A 19,641-nucleotide genomic window follows, 5' to 3' on the forward strand; every position below is an offset into this window, starting at 1 on the left:
TAGGTCAATGCTCAACCACTGAGCCATGCCTGGCCAGGCTATTCAGGTTTTCTTATTCTTCCCGATTGCATTCTAAGAATTTGTCCTTGTCGCCCAAGCTGTCCCATTTGTTAGCATATAGTTGATCGTAATATTTTATTACAATCATTTGTATTTCTGTGGTGTCAGTTATTACCTCGACTCTTTCATTTCTGATTTTATTTATTTGCGTCCTCTCTCTTTGTTCCTTGGTAAGTCTGGTTAAAGGTTGATCAATCTTGTTTACGTTTTCAAAGAACCAGCTCTTGGTTTCATTGATCTTTTATATTGTTTTTTAAGTTTCTGTGTCATTAATTTCTTCTCTGATCTTTATTATTTCCTTCCTTCTACTTACTCTGGGCTTTTCCTGTTGTTCTTTCTATTATTCTTTCAGGTATAGAGTTAGATTATTTACTTGAGCTTTTTCTTGCTTTTTGGGGTAGGCCTGTAATGCTAGATCTTCCCTCTCAAGACTGCTTTCGCTGTGTCCATAGATTTTGGGTTGTTGTGTGTTTATTTTCATTTGTTTCCAGATGATTTTTTATTTCTTCCTTGATCTCCTTGGTAACCCATTCATTGTTTAATAACATGCTATTTAGCCTCTATTTGTGTGAATGTTTTTGAGTTTTTTCATTGTGGTTGATTTCTAGTTTCATGCCATTGTGATTTGAGAAGGTGCTTGATATGACACCTTCTTGAATTTGTTAAAACTTATTTTGTGTCCTAACATGTGGTCTGTCTTTGAGAACATTCCATATACCCGTGAGAAGAATGTATATTCTGTGAAAGGGATGAAGTGTCTACTTCCCCTTCAAAACTGAGCCTAGCAGGATGGGGCCAGCAGGGCTTTTCCTGCTTCCCACCTCCAGCAGGATTTGAAGGAACAGATCAGAGCAGTGTTCTGCTTGGGGTGGCGCTGGCCCTTAGGAGGGGAGAGAGCTGCTTGCCTCCTTTTTTCTCTGCAGTGCACTGCCAGAGACCCTGACTGAGAATTCCGAGGGGGGTTGAGTCAAGTGTTCCAGTTCTGAGTTGCACTCTCTTCCCCTCATGGGCCTTTAGGAGGGGAGCTAGCTTAATAGGATGGGGCTAGCAGGATTTGGGAATGGAAATCAAATCACCCTTTGATTGGGGTGGCATGGGACCTTGGCCCTCCAGAAGGGAGCTAGCTGCTCTCCTTCGCCTAGCTCAGCAGTACTGTGCCAGAGACTCTGAAGGGAGACCCCAAGAAGGTTGCACCAAATGTTCCAGTTCTGAGTTGTGCTGCACCAGCAGGATGGTTCCAGTGGCGCTTAGAGGAACAGATCAAGCAGCCCTCCCTAAGGGTGGCACTGGCCCTCAGGAGTTGGAGAGACAGCTGCTTGCCTTCTTCTAGCTCTGCAGCACACTGCAAGAGACCCTGACAAGGGAGACTTTGGTGGGGTGGTGCCTGCCTAACCTAAGGGAGGGGGAAAAAGATTGGACCTTGTTCCCAAGCCACTCAATTCAATGACCATCTGAGACTCCATCTATAGTTTCTCCTCAGGTCCCTGTTGGGTGCAGCCAATCGTCCTTTATGCTGGGCTTGAACTTAGCAGGGTGGTGTTGCCAGTATTTGGAGGAAGGGGTTAGTGCAGTTTTTCCAGCTGGTGCTGTAAGAATAGAAGTGCTCAACCCTGGGAGATAATGCCTGAGGGTGGTGTGGGGTGTTGGCTCAGGACCAGGACCTCAGTAGCCTACCTTCCAGATCTCTGGAGCTATGCCACTCATATCTTCCATGTGCCCTGAGTCTCCTTTCCTCCACCTGAGCCCCAGGTGAGTGCCCAAGAGCAAGCCCCTGTGCTTTGGCCTTTAAGGAGAGCACCTAGGATTCAAGCAGACTCCCTCCTCTTTCCAGTGGTCAAAGTCCCCTCTTATTTTTGCTGCCAGATGCTATGCAGGCTTTTCTTCCCAGCCCTGGTTTGGGGAGTCCTGGTGTTGGCTTGTTACCCCACTTTCCTCAGGGGAACTTTTGCAGCCATGATATTTCTCCAGCTTCTCAACTGCTGCTCTTGGGTGTAGTGGACCAGCCGTCTTCGCGTCTCTACCCTTACCAGACTCTGTATAGCTTCTTTTTTCAATCCTTGGATGTAATACTCCTATTCCGGTTCCTTCCATTGTTTATTCAGGTTGATTGCTCTAAATTTTAGCTGTAAACCTGGTTTGACACTGGGAAGAGGTGTGTGTTGCTTTCATCTACTCTGCAGACATCTTGGAACCTGTTTGTGCCCTTTGTGGATGATATGGTTGATGTTGGGGTGATAAGGGTCTGATGGCAGTGCTTGTTGTATTTGAAGCAAACACTCCTACGTGGGTTGATAAAAACCAGATAGGTACAGATTGCTCTGAAGAAAGTAAAGGATATAGCTGCGATTTTGCAAATAATGGAAAATGCCAAATGCTTTCACATCTACATCTTTATCATACTCCTTGCTCCACCCTTCTTACCAGTCCCTGTGTAGCTTCTTTTTTCAATCCTTGGATGTAATACTCCTATTCAGGTGTCCTTCCATTGCTTATTCAGGTTGATTGCTCTAAATTTTAGCTGTAAATAGGAATATCTTTGGATGTTTTAGAATAAAGGCAGATACTTCTTTCTCTACTTCTCTCAGGCCTCCTATCTACACTGAAAGTTGGTTGAGGTAGGTAAGCTACCCCCTTCTGTTGATCTCTATAGATATTTATGGGAATATATTTATACTTGTGGCTCCCTTCTTATTTGATGTTGTGCATCTCCAAATGCGCTCTCTGGAGCAGTCATAAAAGTTTGATCAGCCTTCTTTTTCATTAGGCTTATTGGCATCTGACATTGAAACTGATCCTTGAGTCACACACTGAAAAAGTTTTACATTTCATTGACTATCATCTTTCCTTTTTTGCAGGTTGGTTTTAACTGAATACTTAGGCACAGCACTTTGCACATGTTGTATGATTCATTCTTTTCCTTTAGAATCATTCCCAGGGTACAGCTGTTCAACCTGTAATAACACTTGTCATCATCTCTCCACATTCAGTTTAAGGGGGGATCTCTACTTTCATTTTAATGGAAATCATAGGCCTCTTTATTACCATTTTCAATTGCTTTTGTTCTTGTAAGACAGGATGAGAATAATAATCTTCCTGAAACACCTCAGAATGAAGCCCAAATCCACTGTAAACTAAGGACAGATGGCACCACTCAATGGTATCACCATCTGTTCATGGTACACACAGCTGGGGTGCTTTGATTCTTTAGAGTCCAGCTTTGAAATTTATAAATTGGATGAGCATCCAGAATGACTTTGTAAAAATGTTACCTATTATTTTCTCTCTTTCTGTGGTAGAACTATAATTGTTTAATCACATTTACTTTAATATTGCAATATTTTAGTTGCAAATTTTCCTCTGCTTTGTCTCAGTGACGTGTGTGAGTTGGGACAAAATTATACACTGGTAAGAGTTCTGTCTGTATGGATGAGAAGTCAGGATGCCTGAGCAGTGGCCCTCTTCCCCACAGTAATGCACAAATCACTCACAAGTTATATCTTTCCGGTCCTTAGTTTTCTGATCAATATCATGAAGGGCTGAATTATTTCCAACCTTAAAATATTGTATTTAGATAAAATTTTCATTGTCATACTTTTGTTATTGGGCTCTTTGTTTTACATCCCTGAGAATTAACTGAATAGTTTCTGAACTGTAGTCGAATGTCCTATGTTACTATTTAAACATGCTTTTATTGAGTAATTACTATACTCTGGACACTAAATGAAACACTGGGGACTAAATAAACAAGACAGTTTCCTGATGAGTGTTTTTAATTCCCTTCCCACTCCATTTAAAAGTTTCTCGGTCAGGCCAGTGGATGCCATTTCCAGCACAGTATTCTTTACCTTCATGAGGGCGTGCAGCGTTTTGCTTTATAAGAGCTCTTTTCTTCAGCTGTGAGAAACTATGAGCCCAGAAACTGAAACCTGCTCTTCCACATCGTCCTCTGGTATGTTACAGGTTTCAGCTGGTAGGGCAATGAAAAATGTCACCTGTGCCCTTTAGTTTTCCCTTTCTGCACAAGGAGTTTTACTTTCTCAAGTGAGTAGCTTGATATTGTTGGCATTCATTCAACATATAACTTAGTTCTGTCACCATGCACTTAGCACTAGTGTCCAGTCCTGATTACAGGCCTTTAAGGAATCTCCTCAATCCTAAGGACATTACTCCAAAAACTTTATTTTAGAGAAAATACACATTTTGTACACAACACACATCACTGGCCAGTCTAAAGACATTTTATTCATCCATTTATCCCTCTTATATTGGTTAAACAACTTCTGTGTGCAATTACTGTGTGAGGTACTTTGGATAGAACAGTGGGTAAGTCTTTAAAAAGTCCCTGTCTTGGCTTCCTATTGCTGCATTAACAAATTACCACACACTTAATGGGTTAAAACAACACAGCTTTATTATCTTACTGCCCTGGAAGTGAAACATCTAAAAGTCTGCAGAGCTAAAATGAATGTTGGCAGGGCTGTGTTCCTTCTGAGGGCTGAGGGAATTCGTTCTTGCCTTTTCCAGTTTGTAGAGGCCACCTGCATGCCTTGGCTTACAACACCTGCATGCTGTGACCTCTGTTTTCATGGTTACATCACCTTCTCTGAATTCACCCTTCTGCTTGCCTCGTCTAAACATCCTTTTGATCACGTTGGACCAACCTAGATATTTCAGAATAGTCTTTCCGTCTCAAGGTCCTTAACTTAATCCACCTGCAAAGTCCTTTTTGCCATGTAAGATGACATATTCACAAGTTTTGGGGACACAGATGTGGACATTTGGGGGGAGCCATTATTCTGACTCCCACAGTTTCTATCCTCTTGTTTCGATTCTGGTGAAACAGTGTTAGTAGTAGATAGTCTGAGTCTATCAGATTTACTATTTCTAATGAACTGTTAGTATTTCACACCTATTTACCTGCATTACAATTTAAAATGTTAGATTAGATCTTAAGATTTGGGCAGTTTTTCTAGGGATATCATTACATAATGAAAAAAACCTAGGCAGTTTAATTAATGTTGTAAGTAGTAGAAATCTATAGAACTATCATTGCCATAAAAAAATTCTAATATTTAAAAAATGCCAACTTAAAATCATTAAAATGGACAGAAACACAAATCTAGGAGACCCAATAATTTCTCATCAGGAAAAACCCATTTAGAAAAACTGCTTAAAATCCTGGAGTAAACTGAATTAAGGTTTTTGGAGTGGGAAAATAATCTATAGAGAGGATATAGTTTGTCATTTTTTATAGCTTTATTTGTTTATGATACAGAATAGCCAAGAAAATTTCTAACCACTAATTGCTGTGGTGTAAAAATTGTATAGCCCTGGCCAGGTAGCTCATTTGGTTGGAGCATTGTCCCAATAGCCAACGTTGCAGTTTTGATCCTCAGTCAGGGCACATACAAGAATCAAGCAATGAATGCATAAGTAAGTGGAACAGCAAATCTTCTCTTTCTCTCTCCCCTCCCTCTCTAAAATCAATAAATTAAATAAATTAAAAATTTTATAAATATAACATTAGAAACCCTCAAAACATGAATGGTTCTGTAGAGTCAGTGATTTTAAAAGATGTCAAACATATTGTTAGACAAACAAAAACTGGTTGAGTTCATGTAGGTTTTTAAAGAAATTGCTTAAAATTTTCTTTCTGGGTATGTCATATTGCTCACTATCATTGCTAATAAGTTTGGGGACTTAAGGGTCTGAGTGTGGATGATAGTAGGAAAATAGATGGGCTTCTAACAAGAGGTATTTATATTTTCTGTTTTATAATGACACATGGGAATAATTTGCCAAAATATCTTAAATTTAACTTCTACTGGCATCCAGGTAACCCTAAGCTTTTCTTTTTCCTTTTTTCATTTTTAGTGCAACAACAGTCAAATCAGAAGAAGCTGATAAAAGTGGACAGCCTTTGCTATTTCTTTCTGTACCGCAAATTAAAGTTAGGAGCTTTGGACAGTTGTCATGCTTGTTATTTATTGCCAAAGATACAAAGCTGAAGGAAGCACAAGCATGCATTGAAGGTGATATTTATATTCCAGTCTGTGATTTGAACTTTTAGAAATATAATCTTGGGGCAAATCATTCGTTATAGTCTCTTGAAAAAAGTTCTGTAACCTAAAAGGTAAGAAGTCAAATGTTCAGCTTCATAAAAATGTCATTAATTTTAGTTGGCTGAAATGTTATGCTGATATCAGATTTCTGCTTTAAAATGAAAGGTCTAATAATACTTTACCACTAGTAAGCTTCTAGATTTCTAATTTTAAAGAGAGCCTTCTTAGCTTCTGGAACAACCTGAGGCCTATAGCCTTTAAGGTCCATGTCAGGAGAGAAGACTGATATTGTGACCAAAATCCACCCTCTCCCTGCACATACTGCTGTGATGGATGATGACCTCATTCCTTTAAAGTGAATACAGGCTCTGCCTTTAGCGGAGATAGTCCATAATAATCTCACTTTCCATTTGTATCAACGCTATTCCATTGTGGACTATACAACTGCTGTGATAGTTACAGTCAGTCAATGGGAAGTATTTTTAGTCTTCATTAAAAAAATATATATATATATATATATATATATATATATATATATATATATATATATAATGTGCTCATTATTGTCTAATCATCTAACATCCAAAAAAGACTGTGACCAATTCCCTGTCATCATTGTACTCTAAATATTTCTTATGAAAAATACGTAATGATGTTGTCTATTTGTTTTGCTTTCTTGGAATCATCTGACCAGTGGGTCCTAGGCCTAAGGCACCTGAGTTCTGCTCTCATCATTCTTTGCCACTCTCCATTGCTGTGAGGTGGGAAGATGGTCTGTTTCCTTCTCTTTTTTAATTAAATTAAGATGTGTACCTTAGGGCAGCAGCCTCTTATTATTTCTTGCCTACTCTTCCTTATTAGGCTTTCCTGTACACCAGAGCTACTTTCATGAGCAGGAATGAAATCTTGAAAGTAAAACTGAATTCAGGGATATAGTTAATAGGGGTACGATTATTCATTAAATTCAACTTAATATATAAATTTAATACATAGACTGTTGAATATCTCACTTGGCTAGATATGTGTCCTTTTCTGTAGTTTGCCCTTTCTTTAAGAGTTCTAGGTACAACTCTTAGTTTTAGGTTCAAATTGCATGGTATCCAGCAACTTGGGAGTAGATTTTTATGTCTTTCTTCAAAATTCTCCTAGTATCACTTTTCATAAATTTTTACACATGACAGCCATAAAGTTGATAAGTTGAGATTGCATGAAGGGAGGTACAAGGAAATGAGACCCAATTTGCCTTGCACCTCCCCTCCTGCAATCTTTCCTCGGCCCTATACCTTTTGCTATTTCCTGGTAGCATAGCCCATTTCCTGTTGGAGAGTCAATGCCTTTACATTTCAACCAGGTCCAACTTTCTGAATTAGTCCCATAGGCATTTCCCTTTTCCCTGTTCCAATGCATATATATTTCATCTTACTTGAATTCTTTTTTTCTAAGGATGGTTTTGCCCCCTTCTCCCTCATTTTCAATCATATATATATATATATATATATATATATATATATATATATATATATTTTTTTTTTTTTTTAAATTTTTTAATTTTTTAATTTTTTTTAACCTTTATCAAATTGTTTTTAGCATCTGTAGGCTCAACTTTCACATCTATGTCAGTCTTGCTCATGAGTTGGTATTTAAGTTTTTCACTATAATTTTGATATATGTGTAAATACTGGTTAGATTATTTTTTCCAACTCAAACATCCAGAGGCATTGAAAATATAAACAGTTTGGCCCAACTGAAATGGCTCAGTTGATTGACTGTCATCCTGTGCACGGAAAGGTTGCCGGTTCAATTCCCAGTCAGGGCACATACCTGGGCTGTGGGTTTGACTCCTGGTTGGAGTATGTACAGGGGTCAACCGATTGATGATTCTCTTTCACATCAATGTTTCTCTCTCCCTCTCTCCCTTCTTTCCTCCCTTCCTCTATCTAAGCATGTCCCAAGCATGTCCTCATGTGAGGATTAAAAAAAAAATATATATATATATATATATGCAGTTTGAACAGGTGGAAAAGACTGGCAGGGGACCTGTAGACTAAGGGAAGCATGCTATTTTGGAAAGAAGCATGCATTTGTGAATACTGAAACATTTAGTTTGTTGCATGGATAATTCCAATTTTAAACACACAGTTCTAGTGATGGTTCTTCTAAGGAGACCAGTATTTCTCTACAAATCAATTACAAATATATTAATTGAATGACTTTTCTGAATAATGCCACATGGTCAACTAAGAAAAAAAGGAATGTCTTCGCCTTTGTCCTCTTAGGGAGATGACATATATAAACGCTATTACTATACAAGATAGGACATCTCAAAAGGTATAAGAAAGTTCCTAAATTCAGTAAGTCTGAGAAGTGGACATTGATTCTAATTGGGTCGATTAGAGAAGGCATAATGAAAGAAACATAGTTGAGTGGGCGTCAACAGATTTGTTCATCTTTTATGTTTCTTATAATAGAAGACAAGAGGATAATTTTTATTTATTTACTTTTTTGATCAGCTAACAGAAATCCTGTAGCAAAAATCCTGGGCTTGGATTATAATACAATGAAAGAAGAGTCATCGGTATTAAATATTCTTGATAAAATTACCAAAGACGATAATCCTGAAAGTGAGATTAAGATGAAGATTGCCATGCTGCTTAAGCAACTAGATGTACACCTCCTCAATCATTCTCTAAAACATATTTCATTGTGAGTATTTTAAAAAAAAGTCTCTAAAAATTAGTTGCAAAAAGTGCTTTCAGAGTTTTAGGGAAAAAATGAGAAAAATAAAGTATGGGAATTATTGCTATTGATTTAACATTCAATTTTATTGGAATAAATTTTAGTTTGTTGCATGGATATTTCTAGTTCTAAAAATTAAAATTTACTGTAACATTGCTAAAACATTCTAGTGGGGTTTCATCTAATTCTGAAGACATTATGTGGCCTTAGAATTTTCAGGTCTCTTAAATTAAGACTCTTAGATAAGTTATTAAATTATAATGCAAATATATAGAGTTTATCAGGTTTAAAACTTGTTCATTTTTTCTGTATTTTCTAGTATTTTAGTATTATCATTAAAAAATAAAGTGAATATTTAAGTGAGTATATTTAATGTTGTATTAAACACAAGTCAGTAATTCCTTGATGGTTTGACAGTGTTATGAGATTATAACGTGGCTAAAATTAACTGCAATTTTGTTATTGTATACTTTAACTGCAATTTTAATTATAAAAAACACTTCCTTTGATATAATGGAATGTTTTCATGTATTTTTTTGTAGAGTCTGTTTTAAAATATTTTTAATGAATTTCTAAACATTTATTTCAGGGAAATACATTTAAATCCAGTGGCGGTTAAGAATGAGATAGAACTGCTCAAACGTTTCTCAGGAAAAGGAACACAAACAGTTTTGGAATCTATCAAATATACCTCAGGTTTATACCTTCCCAGATTCATTTATGTTCTATTATATATGTTTTCATAATTATTTTCCAAAATGCTTCAATAGCTACATTGGAATTTAATATTTAAGAAAATGAAAGTAATTTTAATAGTATTTATTTTTTTGGAGCCAACATACTTTACAAAACTCTAAACTGATTGACAATTGGTTTCAGATTATGAATTTTCAAATGGATGTCGAGCCCCACCTTGGAGACAAATTGTTGGGGAAATTTGTTATGTGCTGGTGAAACCACATGATGTCGAAACTTTGTGCATTACTTGTAGTGCAGAAGGAGTATTTTTAAATGGTGTAAGTAATTTTTAAAAAACAGAATTGACATTGGTGCTTAGCTTGGTGTCTGTAAGTGTAGACGTGTCTCTAGGATTGAATCCTGATGAGCATAGAAAATGAAACACTGTTCTGTGGGATTCAAGCAGATCCTTTTGCTGTGTGTGTTTGCTGGCCCCATCCACAGTTGCCTCAGAATTAGCCCGCATCCCCATTGCAGATCATTAAGTCAGCCTTTTAAGAAATGGCCTCTAAGTGACTCATTCCAGTCCATAAAATGAAAACCTCTTCAACATAATCAGTTACACAAGTATTAAAGGAAAGAAAAGGCAAAAAAGGAGCACTGAGATAACACAGAAGCAATAACTGCAGCTTCTGCAGTAAGAGTTGAGGGACAAAGGGAATAGGAGGAGGGTCTGTCAAAATGTGGATTCCTGGAGGAGGTGCCCCATGAAGCTGGGACCCTGATGTCTGGGGAGGGGGCACTGCCAGGCTGTACTGGTACCTTAGGATCTCAGAGGAGGGCCCTTGCAGAGCTGGGACTTGGACCTCTGGAGAGTAGACTCTGGTTGCCTTGGTTATGGTCCCTTAGGAGCTCAGAGGAGGGACCCCCATGTAACTGGGACTTACACCTCTGAGGAATGGTCACCTCTAGGCTCTGCTAGACTTCTTGGAGCTCAGATGGCCTCCATGACACTTAGACCCAGACCTTTGAGGAGTGAGTGCTGCCCAATTGGTGCTGGTTTTTCAGGAGGTCAGAGGAGGGTCTTGGCAGAGCTAAGACCCAGATCTTTGAAAATGATGCCCTGGTAGGCTAATGATGGTATTTCTGGGGCTGGGGTAGGATGGGTGATGAGCCTTGTTCTGGGACTACAGGGGGAAAAAACCTCTGGGAATTAGAACCAACTGTTGCTACTGGAAGCAACTGCCACTGCCAGGGTGTGGGACCGTTGCTGGGGTGACTAACAGGAACAGGGGACAAGTAGGAGGAAGCATGTCTCTTCTCCTTCTTTCACTTGCTGTTGACTGAAGCTAACCTAACCTGCCAGAGGTGAAACACAGTTTTGCAGATTCCCAGCCCAAGTATCACAAAGCAGAGTGTGGATGGGTGAGCTTCAAGCTGAGAGAGAAACAGCACATAACCTTCTGAGTTTTCTAGATTAAAAAACTTCTCATACCTGTCCACTGAACTTAGCTAGAAGGAGCACAGCTTTCTCCTCTGCAATGCCCTGCCCTCGGTGTCTTCAATGTAGTTTTGGGTCTCACCAGCAAAATTATGCAAAGAGGACCCAAATCCTCAGTGGGGACCCAGCTATTACAGGGGACTGCTTGGAGAGTTGTCACACCTGGGCTTGGGTTGGTATGCAGTTGCTGGTGCTGTCTTCTTGATTACTTGTAGGCACCTTTTCTGACATGCCTTAGGTGCTTTTCTTATCAGCATGGCACTTAGCTTACTTCTGCATTAGAGGAGGGAGATGACCTAAATACAATTTTGCTTTTGGTTTGTTTTGATACTTTAGAAGAGTGAAATTTCCAATTAGAAAATAAGAGATTAAAAAAAAGGAATGATGTTCTTTGACCTTCTAGAGTGGGACAAGGAGCCTTTGCTTCTTATAAAAGGCTGTTGATCCACAGACAAGTTTATTTGATATGGAAACATCTAGATATTCTTCTCAGTTAAGAAATGAAACAAGCAACATGAAACTATCGAGTAATTACAACAAAATGTATAACACACTACAGTTTCATCTGTACATATAGACGTAGGAAATGAGGGAAGGAGGAGAAGAGAGACAAGAAGAGAGACAGAGGCAGAGTGTGAAGGGACAGATGGCTGCGTAGAGACATCACCCTAGAAAATAGGCCTAGAGCAACCATGTTACACACAGAGCAAGAGCAGTGTGACAAATAGAAACGTAGGCTTTTCTCTGGTGGCATTCTAATCTTGAGGCCTTTTATGACTTGTCAAAAGCTCTTGAAGTCATAATGCATTTTCACATTAGAGGAGCCCAGAGGGAAGGAAGCTCTCACTTTTGTGCTGAATAGCACAGTGCCCAGCCGCATGTAGGAGGTGCTCAGTCACAGCTTGCTGAATGGATGAGTGAATAGATAACATTAAGTTAAGAAGGAAGGGTTTTGCCTTTACATTTAATGTATAAAGACTACCACTTGGATCCTTTAGAGAAGAAAAAGTGTACTTGGGTTTTGATGTATTGATCAGGTTCTTATATTGCTATAACATTAATAATAGCACCAAACTTTTTCTCCCAAAGGGCAAAACAGATGATGAGGGGGAAATTAATTATGAGAGAAAGGGAGCGATTTATAAAGACCTTGTCACATTTTTAAAAGAAAAATCAGCAAAATTTTCAGAAAATATGTCTAAACAGGTAAGTTTTACAGTCTCTTTTGAACTTTCATAGTATTATATTACTTGACAACAACTTTCTATAGTGTAAAAAGAGTAATTCTGCCTGTTGGATGCTGCTTTTAATTATTAGAGTGTTTTACACAACAATGTAAAGTAAGAAATACTCTAATGTAGTACTTAAAAACGTTTCTCACTTTCTTTAGGTGATAGGCACAATATTTCACTTTGTTTTCATCTTCCTTTTTGAATAAATGACACTAAGAATAAAGTACTCAACCCTGTTAATGAAGCCTAGATGTTTGGATTATTTTCGTCCCATGATTGCTACCTAACTGAATTGTGTTCATAAATGTGTCAACTGTATGTATGTGGAACTGTGCTTCTTTTGTGTCCTCCATGGTTTTTGAAATAGTACTGAACAAAGAGATCAGTCAATATAATATCTTATGAAATAAAATTTTGGTTAAAGCTGATATGGGTAAGAAACGGTATGCAAGAAACACTGATGTTATACACTTAAGCTCCAGGTTGATTCTCAAGCTGGTGTGAATTCCATAGACCCCACCTGAGAGCTTATCAGGTCCATTTTCCTTCGGACCCCTCCACCTCTGGAGTGCTCCGTTTTCTCCCCAGACTGCTCCTGGCACTTCTCTCTGTCATCCTGTGAATCCTTTTTGTTTCTTGGACTGGAGTTTTTCTTTGTTGTTGTTATTGTCTTAAAATATATACATAAAATGTAAAATCTGCCATTTTAAGCATTTTAAGTGTATTTCTCAATGGCATTATTACATTTACAATATTGTGCAACCATTACTACTGTCTCAAATATTTTTCATCATCCCAAATTAAAACTTGTACCCATTAAACAATAACTTTCCAGTCCTCCTTCCCCCAGCTCCTGGTAAACTCTAATCTACTTTCTGTGTCTATAAATTTTCCTATTCTAGAGATTTCATATAAGTGGAATCATATAATTGTCCTTTTTTATTTGGCTTATTTCACTTAGCGTGTTTTTAAGGTTCGTCCGTGTTGTGTTGTGACATCTATCAGAAATTTATTCCGTTTTATAACTGAATACTATTCTACTTAGGTATATACCACATTTTGTTTATCCATCTATTGATGAACACTTGGGTTGTTTCCACCTTTTGTTTATGACAAATGCTATGAATATTGGTATACAAGTATCTGTTTGAGCTCATTTTCAATTTTTTTTGGCATATACCTAGGAGTGAAATTTCTGGGTCACATGGTAATTCTATGTTCAGCTTTTAGAGGAACTACCAAACTGCTTCCACAGTGGCTGATTCATTTTACATTCCCACTTAGAAATGTACAAGGATTCCAGTTTGTGCACATCTTCACCAACACTTGTTATTCCTTCCCTTTCTCTGTGTGTGTGTGTTTTATTATAGACATCCTAGTGTGAAGTATGGTATCCCATTGTGGTTTTAATTTGAATTTCTCTAATTATTAATGATGTTAAATGTATTTTCATGAGCTTATTGGCCATTTTTTATCTTCTTTTTTTAAAAGTTATTTATTAAAAATTTTTGCCCTGGCCAGTTGCTGCTCAGTGGTTAGAGCGTCAGTCCACAGGCACACCAAAGGTTCATGGGTTTGATTCTGGGTCAAGGGCACTTGCCTGGGTTGCAGGTTTGATGCCCAGTCCTGGTCAGGGTGCCTGTGGGAGGCAACCAAATGATGTCTCTCTCACATTGATGTTTCTCTCTCTACCTCTCTCTCTTTCTCCCCCTCCCCCTCACTCCCTCCCTGTCTTCTTCCCTCCCTCCCTTCCACTCTCTCTAAAAATCAATAGAAAAAATATCCTAAGGTGAGGATTAACTAAAATAAATAATTTTTATTTATTGTTCACACCATTACAGGTGTCCCCATTTTCCCCTCCTTTCCCCATCTCCACCCAAACCGCCCCCTCCCAGCCATCACCACCCTGTTTTCTGTGTCCATGGGCTATGCTTATTATGTTCTTTGCTAATCTCTTCACCTTCAATTCATTCAGTTCCGTCAACTCCCTCCCCTCTGACCTCTGTCAGTTTGTTCCAAGAAATGTCTATTCATATCCTTTGCCCATTTTAAAAATTGGGGTTTTTTTTGTCATTGATTTGTAGGAGTTCCTTATATATTGTGGATATTAATCCCTTCTCAGAAGATTTGCAAATATTTTTCCCCAGTCTGTAAGTTGTCTTTTCTCTCATCTTGATAGTGTTCTTTGATGGACAAGAACTTTTAATTGTGATAAAGTACAATTACTGTGTTTTTTCTTTTTTTGCTTGTGCATTTGGTATCGTTTAAGAAACCATTGCAAAATCCAAGGTCATAAAGATTTGTACACATATTTTATTCTAAGAATTTTCTAGTTTTAACTCTTAAATTTAGGTTTTTGATTCATTTTGAGTTAAGTTTGTATGTGGTATAAGGTTGGGTTCCAGTTTTATTCTTTTGCATATGGATTCCCAGTTTTCCCAGCACCATTTGTTGAAAAGATTGTTCTTTCCTCATTGAATGGTCTTGGCATCCTTGTTTAAAATCAATTCACCGTATATATAAGGGTTTATTTTGGGGCTCTCAATTCTATTTTATTGGTCTATATGTCTATCCTTAACAGTCCCATACTGTTTTGATTACTATAGCCTTGTAGTAGTTTTGAAACGGGGAAGTATGAATTCTAATACTTGGTTCTTATTTTTCAAGACTGTTTTGGCTATTTGGAGTTATTTGACTTTCTATGTGAGTTTTAGGCGTGTTTTTATCATTTCTGCAAAAAACACCATTGGGATTTTGATGGGGATTCTTTTGAATCTGTGGATTGCTTTTGTATAGTATTGCCGTCTTAACAATACTAAGTCTTTCAATTCATGAACATGGGATGTCTTTCCACTTGTGTGTGTGAGTTTTTGTTGTTGTTTTTTTTTCCATTTCTTTCAGCAATGTTTTATAATTTTCAGTGTACAGGTCTTTTACCTCCCTGGTTAAATTTATTCCTAAGTATTTTATTATTTTTGATGCTATTGTAAATGGAATTGTTTTCTTAATTTCCTTTTTGATTGTCTACTGCTAGTGTTTAGAAACACAACTTATTTTTGAGTGTTAAAATCAGATCTGATTTTTAATATGAAATTCAAAATTGAATTCAGTAACTTTGCTAAATTCACTTATTAACTCAGTTTTTAAAAAATCTTTAGATTTCTCTACATATAAGATTAAGTCATCTCTGAACAGAGATAGTCTTACTTCTTCCTTTCCAATCTGGATATCTTTAAAATTTATTTTTCTTGCCTAATTACTTTGGCTAGAACTTTCAGGACAATGTTGAATACAAGTGATGAAAGCAGGCTCCTTATCTTCTTCCTGATCTTAGTGGGAAAGTTTTCTGGCTTTCACCATTAAGTATATTCCCTGTGGGCTTTTCATACATAGCCTTGATCATGTTAAGGAAGTTCCTTTCTGTTCAGTTTTCCTTTTCTTGGTGAACCCCATCATTTTGGTAGAGCTTCCTGAGTAACAGAGGCACATAAGAGGGAAAAATTTATGGTTAGCATGCCTGAAAATATCTTTACTCTTTTCTCTTAGTTGTTGTTTCTATAATGACAGTTTAAAAATAATTTTAAAGGCTTTTTTTTTTTTTTTTATATATATATATAACCTGTTTGTTTCGGCTTTTGCCCCCTAATGAAGTCCTTAGGATTTTTTCTTAGCCCCGATGTTCTGTAATTTTCGTGATAATATGGTTGGTGCCGGTTGTGCACTTTTCATTAATGATGACATGTGCATAAAAAATGGAAAAATATTACTTGTATTATATCTTTAATAATTTTTTCCTCTCTGTTCTCTTTTTGAAACTTACTTATTGGATGTTCGACCTCTGAGATTTATCCTCTGATTATCTTTTCTGACACCTCCCCCCATCCTTTCTATAAATATTCCTTTACTTTATCTTCCAAACATTGTACATATCTTTAAAATTTAAGCTCTCTTATTTTTGACATCCTGTTTATGGATATTTATTTTTATGTAACATATGCTTTTATTTTTCATAGGTAAAACCTAGGAATTAAATGGCAAGGTCATAGGATAGTTGTGTGCTTAACTTCGTAATCAAATGGTAAACTGCTTTCCTAAGTGGTTGTAATACTTTGCATTCACTCTGGCTGTGTATGAGAGTTTCAGATCTTCCACATATGGATAATTGACATGGTCAATCCTTTAATTTTAGACATTCTTATAGGTGTATACTGGTACCTCAGTCAATTTTGATTAGCATGTCTTGAATGCACCCTTTTATGTGCTTATTTGCCATTAATATATCTTATGTACCGAAGTGGCTATTCAGATCATTTTCCTATTTTTTTTGATTATTTGATTTCTTTTTTACTTTTTTGTTAATCCTCACCTGAGGATATTTTTTCCATTGATATTTTTAGAGAGAGTAGAAAGGAGGGAGGGAGAGAGAAACAGAGAGAGAAACATCAATGCGAGAGAGAGACAGCTATTAGTTTTCTCCTGCATGCACCCTGATGGGGCTGGGGATTAAACCTGCAACCCAGGTATGTGCCCTTGACTGGGAATCGAACCCAAGACCCTTCAGTGCGTAGGCCAATGCCCTAACCACAGAGCCACACTGACCAGGGCTTATTTCTTGTTTTTGAGTTGTGAGAGATCTTTATATATATGCTTGGCTTTTTATTCTGTCAGATATATGTGTTTTGTAAATATTTTCTCCCAGTTTGTAGCTTATTTCATTCTTCAAATATGATCTTTCATAGAGCAAATGTCCTCAATTTTGATGAAGCCCAACTTACTAATTTTTATAGTGTTATAGCTAATAAAGCTTTATCAAATCCAGTGCCACAAACTTTTTCTCCAATGTATTCTTCTAGAAGTTTTCAAATGCTCTGTTTTACATTTTAGACCTATGGTACATTTTATTTTTTGTACATAATATGAGTATGGATCAAAGTTCCTTTTTTTCCTTTTGCATGTAGATATCTAGTTGCTTCAGCACCATTTGTGGAAAAAACTACCCTTTGTCCACTGAATTACCTTTAAACCTTTGTCAACATTAGTTACCCATTTATGTAGGTATATTTCTGTTCCTCTGGTTTTTGTGGATTTTTTGTGTGTGTTTTTTTGTTTTTTTTTAAATATATGTTAATTTCAGAGAGAGGAAGGGAGGGAGAGAGAGAGAGGGCTGTTCCTCTGTTTTTGTACCAGTATCACACTGTCTTGATTTACTGTAATTTTATAATAAGTCTTGAAGTCAGGTAGTGTCAATACTCCAATGTTGTTTTTCTTTTTCAAAGTTGTTTGGCTATATCTTTTGAATGCCCATTAAGAATATTAAAGTTAGCCTGGCAATTTATTTATAAAAAGCCTGAAGGATTTATGATTGAGGTTGTGTTGATTTTGTAGATCAGTTTAGGGAGGGCTTACATCTTAACAATATTGAAATTTCCAGTCCATGAACACGCATGTTTCTCCATTTATTTGGATCTTATTTAATTTCTCTCAGCAATGCTTTGTAAATTGCTGTGCTCAGGTCTTATGTATCTCTTGCAAAACCTGCCTGTACTTCATATTTGGAGGCTATTAATGCTAGTTGTTTTTTTTCTTCATTTTTATTTTTATTTTTTACAGTAAAAATGGTTACATTTAATACATTTCCATGAGTCCCTAGTTTTACGTTACATGCACTTTCAATAGCAATAAGCATTGTTCACCTATGGGTAAATATTCTACTAAATACTTTGAAGAATCAGGGATATATTTGAAATGACCCCTACTTCAGTGCCCTTAGTTCTTTTTTTTAAATTTAACTTAATTATTGACAGTATTACAGATGTTCCTTTTTTCCCCCATTGACCCCTTCTACCCCGCCCCCCCCACCCCAGACCTTCACCACACTATTGTCTGTGCCCATAGGGTAAGCATATATGTATATAAGTTCTTTGGTTAATCTCTCCCCACCTACCTACCCACCCCCACCTTCCCTCTGAGATTTGTCAGTCTGTTCCATGTTTCTATGTCACTGGATCTGTTCCGTTCATCAGTTTATTTTGTTCTTTAGATTCCACATATAAGTGAGATCATGTGATATTTGTCTTTCTCTGCCTGATTTATTTCACTTAGCATAATATTTTCCAGGACCATCCATACTGTCCCAAAGGGTAAGGGATCCTCCTTCTTTACAGCTGCGTAGTATTCCATGGTATAAATGTCTCACAGCTTTTTTATCCACTCATCTACTGATGGGCACTTGGGCTGTTGCTAGTTTTAAAATTTTGATTTCTTATTACTTGTTGCCACTATATAAAAATACACTTGATTTTTGTATGTTGATTATATATTCTGAAACCTTGTTAAACTTACTAGGTGTAATATCTGGTTTGTAGATTCCAGGGGTTTTTCTATGTAGATGATTGTATTGTCTGTGAATAAAGATCATTTTTCCTTTTCCTTTCCAATCTCAGTCATTTTATTTTTTTTTTCTTGCCTTAATGCATTAACTGGAGCCTCCAGTACCTAACTGAATAAAACTGGTCTCTTTTTCCTACTGGCAAAGGGAAAACTCTATTTCCCATTAAATATGGTATTAGCTTTTGGTTTTTCACAGATGACATTAGATTGAGGAAGTTCTCCTCTATTCCAAGTTATTGAGAACTTTTATTAGGAATAGATGTTGGGTTTTATCAAATGATATTTCTGTACCTATTGAGTTAATCATGTTTTTTTTCCTCACTCGAGGATATTTTTTCCATTGATTTTTTTTTTTTTTTTTAAGAGGGAGTGGAAGGGGGCAGGGAGAGAGAGAAAATCAATTGGTTGCCATCGGCATGCATCTTGACCTGGGCCAGGGATTGAACTAGCAACCCAGGTATGAGCCCTTAACTAGGAATCTAACCTGCGGCCCTTTGGTGCACTGGCCGACACTAACCTCTGAGCCACACTGGTCTGGGCTCTTTTTTAGTTTAATGTGAATTACATTGATTTTTTTCTGGGGCAAACTTCATTTGTTCAGGCTGTATTCTTTTTATATATTTTTGGATTTAATTTCCTATGATTTAATTTAAAAGTTTTGCATCTCTATTTATAATATTATTGATGGATAGCTTTCTTTTCTTTAATACCTTTGTCTGGATTTGGGATAAGAGTAATACTGGCCTTAAAGAATTAGTTGAGAAGTTTTACCTCCTCTTCCATTTTCTGAAAAGTTTAGTATTCTGTCTTAAAAGTTTGGTAGAATTCACCAGTGAAGGCATTAGAACCTGAAGTGTTGTTTGTGGGAAAATTTTAAACTATAAATTCAATGTCTTTACTAGTTATAGGACCATGCAGGTTATCTGTTTCTTATTGAGGGAGCTTTTGTAGATTTTCTTTAAAGGAATTTGTCCATTTTATC

General features: G+C 36.9%; 1 protein-coding gene across 4 annotated transcripts in view; it reads left to right on the forward strand.

Annotated features, from left to right (window-relative positions):
* The window catches only part of ODAD2 (outer dynein arm docking complex subunit 2), a 199,421-nt gene that overhangs the window by 9,711 nt on the left and 170,069 nt on the right, over window positions 1-19,641 (forward strand). For all 4 annotated transcript variants that reach the window (XM_081142035.1, XM_081142034.1, XM_081142036.1 and 1 more), the window contains 5 exons: window positions 5,935-6,092; window positions 8,633-8,825; window positions 9,448-9,554; window positions 9,738-9,874; window positions 12,127-12,243. In XM_081142035.1, coding sequence (XP_080998161.1) covers window positions 5,935-6,092; window positions 8,633-8,825; window positions 9,448-9,554; window positions 9,738-9,874; window positions 12,127-12,243 — 712 coding nt within the window. The remainder of the gene's footprint in view (window positions 1-5,934; window positions 6,093-8,632; window positions 8,826-9,447; window positions 9,555-9,737; window positions 9,875-12,126; window positions 12,244-19,641) is intronic.

Source organism: Miniopterus schreibersii (assembly GCF_964146895.1).
Source record: "Miniopterus schreibersii genome assembly, chromosome: 1".
NCBI classification, from domain to species: Eukaryota; Metazoa; Chordata; class Mammalia; order Chiroptera; family Miniopteridae; genus Miniopterus; species Miniopterus schreibersii.